The 10,282-nt window shown below is 38.6% G+C and overlaps 2 protein-coding genes and 1 pseudogene across 3 annotated transcripts; 1 reads left to right on the top strand and 2 right to left on the bottom strand.

Moving 5' to 3' along the window:
* The first annotated feature begins 426 nt into the window (after window positions 1–426).
* Window positions 427–1,143, top strand: LOC148549433 (uncharacterized). The gene has a single exon (XM_088495742.1). The coding sequence runs from the start codon at window positions 427–429 to the stop codon at window positions 1,141–1,143; it is 717 nt and encodes a 238-aa protein (XP_088351868.1).
* Window positions 1,144–2,490: 1,347 nt separating this feature from the next.
* LOC148549432 (uncharacterized) lies at window positions 2,491–2,940 on the bottom strand. Its single transcript, XM_088496537.1, has one exon. It carries the CDS (start codon window positions 2,938–2,940, stop codon window positions 2,491–2,493), a length of 450 nt encoding a protein of 149 aa, XP_088352663.1.
* Window positions 2,941–6,227: 3,287 nt separating this feature from the next.
* LOC107614483 (uncharacterized) lies at window positions 6,228–9,863 on the bottom strand (annotated as a pseudogene). The gene is made up of 2 exons (XR_015896772.1): window positions 9,522–9,863; window positions 6,228–7,075 (listed from the first exon to the last, which is right to left on the bottom strand). The product of XR_015896772.1 is annotated as an uncharacterized LOC107614483 (transcript).
* Between the last annotated feature and the right edge of the window lie 419 nt (window positions 9,864–10,282).

Raw genomic sequence — 10,282 nt, 5'->3', positions numbered from 1 at the left:
ATGCTGCAAAGACCAGAAGTCGGTAAACCTTTATAGTTATATTTATCTGTTTCTAATTATTCTATAAGCTCGGCTCTAGTCATTGAGACAGGAAAAATACAACAACCAGTATACTTCGTCAGTAGAGTCATGCAATCAACGGAACAAAGGTATCCGAGGATAGAACAGCTAGCTTTAGCACTTGTAATAACAGCAAGAAGACTCAGGCACTACTTCCAAAGTCACACAATAATAGTGAGGACAAACTAACCATTAAGACAAATACTGACAAAACCAGAACTGGCCGGACGTCTGACCAAATGGTCTATCGAGCTCTCAGAATTCGATATCCACTTTCAACCAAGGTCGGCATTGAAAGCACAGATCCTCGCAGACTTCATCTCAGAACTAACCCCGGACGAGCAAAATAAATCCTAGGAATTACTCATGGATGGGGCGTCCAGCCGAGGAGGAAGCGGAGCTGGGATAATCCTGAAAGAAGGGGACAAAGTGGTGGCCGAGCAATCCCTCCAGTTCCACTTCCCGGCAATCAACAATCAGGCCGAATATGAGGCCCTCATAGCGGGACTCAAGCTCGCCCTAAACCTCCAAGCACAAAGCCTAATAGCACACTGTGATTCCCTCTTAGTGGTGCAACAAATCCGAGGAGAATTTCAGGTAAAAGATCCCTTGCTAGAGCGATATTGGCTCATAGCAAAGGATCTCATTTCAAAGTTCAGCTCATTCATTATTCTACATGTACATAGAGAAAAGAATGTTAGAGAAGACATATTATCCAAACTTGCCGCCACTAGGACGGACACACAAACATCGGCATTATCACAACTCACACTTAAAAAACCCAGCATTGAACTATTATCTATAACAAGCATTAACCACCTCCAAGACTGGAGAACACCTTTCCTTGAGTACATCAATGCAGGTATCGTACCCAGAGACGAGCTCAACCCGCAACACTTCAGACGAAAAGCAAGACTCTACACAAACATAACAGGAGAACTATACAGGTGCGGTTTCTCACAACCATTGCTAAAATGCCTAAATAAAGATGAGGCAAAAGAGGTGATGGACGAAGTCCATGAGAGCATATGTGGGAACCACATCGAAGGACGGGCTCTCACCGCAAAGATCGTCCGAGCATGATATTATTGGCCGACCATGAAAAAGGATTGCATAACAAAAGTCAAGACATGTGACAAATGTCAAAAGCACGCAGCTATCTCTACAAAGCCGGCCGAAGTATTACACAGCATGGAGGTAAGCTGGCCCTTCCACAGATGGGGGCTCGATATTCTCGGCCCATTTCCAATAGCTCTAGGTCAGGTAAAATTTCTTTTAGTATCAATAGACTATTTCTCAAAATGGATCGAAGCACAGCCGTTAGCAAGAATAACGGCCGAAAAGGTACGATCTTTCATTTGGAAAAACATCATATGTCGATTCGGAATACCAAAGGAAATAATATCAGACAATGGTAGACAATTTACAGATAATAAGCTCGGCTCATTTCTAAAAAAATTTAATATACAACATCATTTCAGCTCGGTCGAACACCCACAGACCAATGGGCAGGCCGAAGCTGCTAACCGAGTTATACTGCAGGCAATAAAGAAAAAGCTCGATAATGCGAAAGGAGAATGGGCGGAGCTAATCCCAGAGGTATTGTGGAGTTACAACACCACAATACAAACTACCACGAGCAAAACCCCTTCAAGCTAGTCTATGGGTCAGAAGCATTAATCCCTGTAGAGGTCGGAGTTCCCACATTAAGAGCCGAACTATATGATGAACAACATAACATTAACACAAGATATGCCGAGCTTGATTTGACAGAAGAGGACAGGGAAATCGCCGCCATTAAACAGAGAGCCCAGAAACAACCGACAGAAATGAAGCACAATAAGAAAGTGGTGCCGAGGACATTCGAGGAGGGCGACTTAGTCCTCAGACGAACAGAAGAAGCCAGACGACCCCCTTCACATGGAAAGCTTGCCGCAAACTAGGATGGACCATTCCGAGTATCTAAAGTGCTCGGAATGGGGGCTTACCAGCTCCAAACACTACACGGCAATCCAGTTTCAGGAAATTAGAATATTTCTTCACTCAAATTGTATAGATCATAAATTGTACATTACGCGGATGAAGGTACTCTTTTTCCCCCTTAGAGATTTTTTCCCAGAAGAAAGGGTTTTACCTAAGGAGGGTTTTAACGAGGCCGGACGCCCAAATTATCAAATTATGAAATCAGACTGACACGTATATCAATCTGAGTCCTATTATCTATCTTCATCTTATTCTATTCTCAAACACAACAAACATACAACTACACATTTTATATAATCAAAAAAGCAAAACAATTGCCAAATATTCCCAACATCAGTCCAAACCAGTAACTATTAGCAGTCAAGAGCTAACCAATTAGCTAAAAAGTCAACAAAATACAACAAAAGGGACACACATGCCCAAAACAAACAACCTAGATATCAGAAATCAAGCAGGAGGGATATTTTCACCATGATCCTCCACAGTACCGTCCACTACCAATTTTCCACCGACCACTATCTTGGTCATGTCAAAACGATCACAATCAAACTCTGGTGCCAATACAGCGATTTGGCTAACAGCACGCTCAAAACCATAAGGAAACATCTCCATCCCATTTTTCTCCAGTTCATGAACCCTAGAAGTAAGCTGACCTTTGGCAACATCGCTGTCCTTAACCTCGGCTTGCAAAAGCCGGATTTGGTCCCGCAAACGACCAACTTCCTCCTCAGAATCTTTCATTTTGGCTGTAGCATTTATAACAGCGTCGTCATTCTTTGTCACAGACTTCTCCAATTCAGCAATCCTCTCCTTATAAGTCCTCTCCAGTTCAGCAATCCTATTTATAGCCACCTGGTGCTCGGCACCAATAAGTTCAGTCGTCCGACCAGCACACATTAGTCGCGAAGCAACAATCTACAGAACATCAAACTCGGTTAAAATGAAGAGACACAAGAACAAATAAAAGAAGTCGAGAACAGAATATTAACCTAGATGAACTTCCGTAAACTCTCTACCCCAATCCGACGAGTCATGAGCATATCGCCAGGGTATTGAGACACCCTGTCGGAGAGCTCAGCAAAAGAGAACTGATTGCTCCACAACGAATGACCAGGGATAAAGCTATGCAACCTCTTTTGTCTATCAAACACATATTTACTAGCTCCCACACCTTCCCTATCACCTTCAGAAATCACTTCCACAGATTTCTCAGCATCATCCCTTTTTCTCTTAAAAGAAGACGACGGTTGAGCAACAAACTGGACGGCGTCCCCACCACCTTCCTTCACAAACTCAGAAGCATCAGTAATCCTTTCCTTTTTCTTCTTAAGGAAGGACTGCAAGCGTGACGGATCGAGGAGAGGAACTCGTCCACCTGCGCAGGGCAACAAAAGTCGGATTAAATCTAAAATATGAGGAAACAAAAAGAAAAAGCCAAACATTACCTATGTAAGCCTTCAAACCCTCACTATCCCCTGAATCGTGGAGTTGAAGAACCTCGGGAATAGACAAACACTCCCCATCAGCAAAAGACTCTACCAAAAAATCTAACACCCTCTCTTCCTCCTCACTCCGTTCAACAGCCTCAAGGATCTGACATGGCTCTGAACACCAATAGAGAGGAAACCTCTCTATCAACTCGTCGTCCAAATAAAACGGATACTCGACCTCGACTGACCGCACTTTTACAAACAAGGATTTAAAATTCTTAAAAGAGGATTTATAAAGAAGGAAAAGGGAACGTCCAGGGTAACTGCTCAAACATACCCACAACCCTCTCCGAACCCCTTTTGACTGGAATAATGAGAAAAATAAAGGGAGAGAACAAGGAAAAGACAGAAACTCCATTAAACATTGAAAAGCACGAAGAAATGCCCAAGAATTTGGGTGTAACTGAGAAGGCGCACAATTTAGCTGCGTCAACACATCACACTCAAACGCAGAGAAAGGATGCTTCACACCAAGTTCAAAAAAGCAAGGTGTATACATATAAAAGTATTGCCAGTCACCCCTCCTCTCGAAAACCCTATCGTCGCTAGAACAGTAAAGTAACTCAACACCCAGACCTTCCCTTACCACCCGCAAACCCTCGAGTTCACGCATGGACTCAGCATCAATGTACGACGAAGACCGGGTCTTGACATCGTCATGAACCCAATGATATGGGTTATCTTTTTTCTCTTCAACAGCCGTTTTCTTATCTTTCTCTTTCGCCATTTCAAAAAAAAAAAATAGAAGTAAAATTAGAAAGGGAACTAACCTTTGGAAGTCATACTGCAGCTTAAACAGGTAGAATGCGAGGAAGCAAAAATGTCAAATCCAAGCCTAGAATGAGATATTATTACAAAGCCCACTAACTTAGTGGGCACATTAAAAGATAACCGTTACAGACATCAAAAACCCAAAGAAACAGAGGGACGCATTAATCGCAGCACATTTCACAACACAGAAAACTCCTTGACTTTCTTCCAACCAATATCCTCTCTTCCACACAAAAGGGGCCCAAAAAAAAACTACTACAAAATAGCGGAAGAAGGAAAATCTTACGAATACACAAAGCTTGCCTGCCACTAGCGGAATAGAGCCAGACAAGCTTGTGGGCTATGACGTGTACCCCGAAAAGTTTGGTAACAAATACCACTATCCTAACCGACCACAAAATCGGAGAACAAACTAGCTTAACAGAAGCCACAACCTGAGCACAATCATTACACAAGTCAAAACCCACTTCCCAGCTGTTACCAATAACAATGGAACTTGCTATCTAAACCGATAATATCGGAACAAACAAACAGAAGACAACACTACGCTCATCTACAAAATGAGACCAAATAGCTCAGAAGAAAACAGGTTACATAGTTCACTCTAATTTATTACTTTCATCTCTTATAATTCCCACACTTACTTGAGCATCAGAGTGCTTTTTGCAGGTGCTCCCACCGTCGTGTTTCACCGTGCCGAGGTTATTCTTGGAGACTGCCTCCTAGACGACGTATAATTCCACCAAGAGCTAAGTAGCCTCGTTGGGAGACACATACCTCGGCTGGACTCGAACGGAACAGGTATATTTTTTGTAACTCATCTTACATTATATAAATTTTTGCATACTTTTTTAATATTATATATGTTGTTGGCCCATGATAATATTCACTCCCTTTCTTCGTTGCTTCCCGGCTTTCTCCGACGACTTCACCTCATCCGCCGCCTCTCTTCCTCTTTTCTTTGTCGTCGTCAAATGCGTCTGTCTCTGCCTTCGCTGCTTCTTTGTACTCTTCTTATCGCCATTTTCCATCGAAGACCTGCTCCACCAACCAATTTCTACTTTGTCTCATTGTGGATGATTTGTCCCCTTTTTTTCCTTGACCTGCTCCATTGTTCATTGTCTTGATCCTCTTTGCCCATTTTTTCCCTAAAATTTCCGAAATTTTCGTGTTGATTCGTCTCCTTTTGCCCATTGTTTTAAAATTTCTTGATGTTTTGTTAATTGTTAGATTTTTTGTGAAGTGTGCATTTTGTTATCAAATAAGTGAATAAATATTATTGTTTGGTTTTGTTAGGTACGAGTTAATAAGCAATTGATAGTTCATATTGAAGGTTGCTAAAGATGATGGTAGGATTTATGCTATAATTATGACCAGAAAGTAATACTTTCATGTCTTGATGAGGAACTGATACTTATTTTCTGGAAGTGATATGCTGGTTGGGATTCTAATGCTTGAGAAAAAAATAGGGTGAAAGTTGCTACCACTGAGAAATGAGATGAGGCCAATGAAATTTTTGTTTCAATTTTTTTATTTATTAAAAAATTAAAGAAAACCAAAAATAGTTTCAATATTTTCATTTTTTGAAAATAAAATACAATGAATCAAAGCAAACATATTTTTGAAAATTTGAAAATAGAAATTATATTCAGAAAAAAATGAATAAAAATTTAAAATATTTTCTTGAACCAAACTCACCTAACTCTCTTCTACCAAGGCATACAAAAAATGTTAAACACAATCAGTTTTTTATGCACTGGCAGGGTAAAATCGTTTTACACATACATCCAATCATATAACGTCATATTAGTAAAAATAACTGCCTTTTACATTGACTGCGTGAATAGTCATTTAAAAGAACGGTTGTGATTGCACGACTATGTAGACAATGTATCAAAATTAAACTCTTATAATAAATGTTCATAGAGCAAAAACTTTACAATTATTCCATTACATTGTTTATAATTCTGATTTGAACTTTGACAAATAGTTGAATTAACAAAAAGAATTGAAGAACTTACCACTTACACAATAACTCATCCTCATCACACTTCATCTCATAATCTATAGAATTAGAAAAAAAAAGTCTAGATCATGATTAGGAAGATCAAAACCTTTATGCCAGTCTAGCTGTAACTGCTCTTAGTTTCGAATATACCTTACCCACAGGTGATCCCATGATAAGCCTACAAAGAGAATCTCTAACAATTTTGATGTTGGCAAATGACTCCAAAATGTGTATTTTAGTGTCAGCAATCACAATCCTCGTCTTAGTTGCATTTTCAATTGCAAACTTAGTTTTACCGCCTTTACCAGATAATCTTCCAATAGCGCGAGACAAGTGATCACCTCGAAGTGTCTTAACATCCTTGATTTCGAAGGACTCAACATAGAGCTCATCCAGATGAAGTAGAGCAATGGCATCTAAGACATCGAATCCTATCATGAAAGCATGGACAAAATCAGCACATTTTTGCAGGTTACTAATATCGGGTGTATCTGGCCTCATCTTCAGTTCAACCTTCCGAGCCTTCAAATTCATGCGGATGTCAATTTTCATCTGCTCGTATATGGGAGTATAGATGTCCAACAATGCTTTTTTGAGAGGATTGTAGCGATGTTGTGGAACAGATACCTTCCGAAACTGACCATCAGACATCTCATAAGGCTTCAAAGGCTCGAACATAGGCTTTGGAGGCAATGGTTTTGCCTTAGAAGGGGCAGCTTCAACTTCCATTGAAGACAACACCATGTTTGACTGAATTATGCAACTGTTCAAAGGACAAAGAAAAAGAAAGTTGATTCTAAAGATTCACAATTAACATGACATAAACAAAATCTACTCCAAGGGTATATTAAACAAATTTCTATCAGCATATTGAACTCTGCTATTACAAAATACACAAATTTGTACAAATATCAGTACAACCTTCTAAACTAAATCTGCTAACATGGTAAGCTAAAAACTATTAAGGGTCCGTTTGGATATGTTCATAAGTGACTTTTTTTAACTTTTAACTTATGAAAAGGTGTAGTATTAATGTCTGGTACAATTTTCAAAACAAAATTACAACTTTCTAAAAAGCTATTTTGGTGCTTATGGAGAAGTTAAAAAAATGACTTCTCTCATAATAAAAAGCTTTTTATCACTTTACTCTTAAAATAAGTACTTTTAGAACTAAAAAACCAAACACAAAATAACTTATTTATAAGCTACTTTTAATATAAGCATTTATTGTTTAAGCTATTTATTCAAAAGTAACTTAATTAAGTTGTTTACCCAAATTGGACCTAAAACCAGCCACAAGTATCTCATCTCATGAACAATTGGAATAAATAAATAGAACAAGTTAACATATAGATAAATTACAAAAGAACAAGCATAAAGCAAAGTTGCGAGAACCGAACCGGTCATTGAACCGATCAAGTAATCGGTTCAATAGTTCAACCGGGATGGAACCGTTTTAATTAAATATATAATAAAAATTATTAAAATTTAATATACATATAGATATTATAGAAACTATAGCAACTTATTATAAATATTTGTACATTTTAATGTAAAAGTGACCTACAGATCATAATTAAATCAATTTCGTTTTCATTCTCAAATTCCCTTTCACTCTCTCTGACTTTTTGCACAACAATAAACTGGTGCTACATAATTCTTCTATCTAGGTTCATCATCTCAGAGCAATTCCTTTACCTCTAATTACATCCTTGGCAACAACATACACTTCTTGCTTTTGGAGGCCAGAACCCAAAAGATCATATTCAAGATTCACAAAAAGAAAATTCAAAATAACAAACTTACATAGAAACCACAAGCAACAAAAAATTCAGAATCACAAAAAATTTTAACAAAAACTTCTAATAAAGTATTCAGCAATAAAAACTCGAACCCAAACACAGAGAACTCAGCATTCAAAGTCAGAAAATCTAAAAATAGAAAAAATAAACAAAGAATTCATACTCAGCATCCAAATTAAATTCATAATCACATCACCAACTACCCCCAACTCAGAACACAAAATTAACAAAACTAACAACTATTGTTAAAATCAACCATCAACCCCAACTAAGAATTTCATCAACAAAATTAACTCAGCAAAAAAAAATTCAACAGAATCATTCAAATCAACCATTATTTCAAAAGACAGTAACATCATAAATTGAAGTAGCAGTGCTTACCGGCAACGAGGGAGGAAGGGAAGTGACGGCGAGGGAGAAAGGAAATTCAGCTCAGACAGAAAGAGAAGGAGATAGAGGGCTCGAAGATGACGATGACTACGGCGACAGAGACTGCGACGCCAATAGCTCCAAGAAGATCTTTGAGAGGCGACGACGGCAAGGAGAAGCAATGTCTGCAACAACGATGAGATACAGTGCGGAGCAAAGAGGCAGCAACGGGAAGACTGATGGGAAGCAGAGAAGAGGTGACAGCCAGAAACGATGAGGAACAGCGCAAGGAGGGAAGAAGCACCGTCGACCAACGCTGAGGACTGGATAGCGGTGATGGTGGCTGGGTGGGTTACTGGGTTCAGACGTTTGGTAATGGTTTTCATTTTTCTTTTTTTTTTCTACGCATCAAAACGACGTCATTTCAGCCTAAAAGTAAAAAACCAGTGCCATTAAAAACCCGGCCAGTTCGGCCGGTTCACCGGTTAACCATCGATTCAACAGGTTTTTTACTGGTTTTTTATAGAACGGTTCTGAAGGTCAACTGAATTGGCTAAATGACCGGTTCTCGGTTAATCTAGTTGAACCGACCAATTCCAGTCCGATTTTTAGAACCTTGGCATAAAGTGTCAAAACCAACTGTAGATACAAACAACTAAGTGTTTCAAAAAGTTAAAATTTTAATTAATATACAAGTTTTTAACATCATGCAAATCTTCTCTCTATGATTCGTTGATTTGTGAAGATTAGAGATCGTAAACATGCAACATAAAACAATAATAATAAAACATTAGAAATTTCACATAATATAGAAAATCAAGTATCAACCTCATGCGCTTATGTCTAGTCAATTAGACTTTTAATATAATCTATTCCTTTGTCTAATCCTAATTAGTTCTATTTAAACTAAATATAATGTGCAGGCCAAACTATATCTGTGTCTTCTCATCATTATAATTATATAATAATTTCTCGCAAGCAAATTATTGAACAAATTAATCCCTAATTTAAAAACTCTAATACATAAAATTTAATTACATGCAATGGAGGAGGTGGAGGCGGCGGCAACACTGTGGCAGGAGAGGAGCTGAGTAGCAGCGGTGAGAAGGAGCAGTTGGCGGCGATAACGAACTCGGTGGCGACAACGTGCTTGGTGGTGTGAAGGATCAGTTGGCTGAGAAGTGTAGCAGACCAGTGGCAACGAGGCTTTGGTGTTCTGGTAGAGACGAGGCTACTAGAGGCGCGATGAGGGTAGAAAACCAACTGGAGGCGGCAACGATAGGGACACAGAGATGCGATTTCACCAGTGAGAGTGAGTAAGGGTGGCGGTGAGACTTGAGAATGTACGTGTGTGAGTGTGTTTTGACTTTTGAGAGATGTGAAGGAGGTAGAGTTTTTTTTATATAATGAAAGAAAAAGTAAACAACTCCATTTAATAATTATTAATTTTAATTTTTATAAAAAATTAAAATTTGAGTAATTAACATTAAATAAATTTTGAATAATAAGAATTAGGTAAAATAATTGCCTCATAAACACATTTTATGATTGTGTCTGCACCCTTTTCCATTGCGTCAATGTTTTTGTTCATGTAGACCTCCACATCATTCAAGCTCCTTTTCGTTGCATGAACACAAAAGAAACATCTAAAAGAGCCACAAAGAAATAATCGATTCCATCTCAGACAAGCATCGAGCGATCTAAAAAAAACAATATGGTACTTTTATGTCTTTTACATTGTAGGACTTCTGATTGACGATCGGTGGTTGGCTTGTCATCGCGATGACGACAATTTGAAG

The sequence above is a fragment of the Arachis ipaensis genome, chromosome B8, assembly GCF_059453495.1.
Source record: "Arachis ipaensis isolate K30076 ecotype BB chromosome B8, ASM5945349v1, whole genome shotgun sequence".
NCBI classification, from domain to species: Eukaryota; Viridiplantae; Streptophyta; class Magnoliopsida; order Fabales; family Fabaceae; genus Arachis; species Arachis ipaensis.
The sequence above is the reverse complement of the archived record's forward strand: the minus strand, read 5'-3'. Positions and strand labels throughout refer to the sequence as shown.

What these genes read in the sequence shown, in the direction of transcription:
- LOC148549433 (XM_088495742.1), top strand. Translation starts at nt 427, where the DNA reads ATGGATGGGGCGTCCAGCCGAGGAGGAAGCGGAGCTGGGATAATCCTG.
- LOC148549432 (XM_088496537.1), bottom strand. Translation starts at nt 2,940, where the DNA reads ATGTGTGCTGGTCGGACGACTGAACTTATTGGTGCCGAGCACCAGGTG.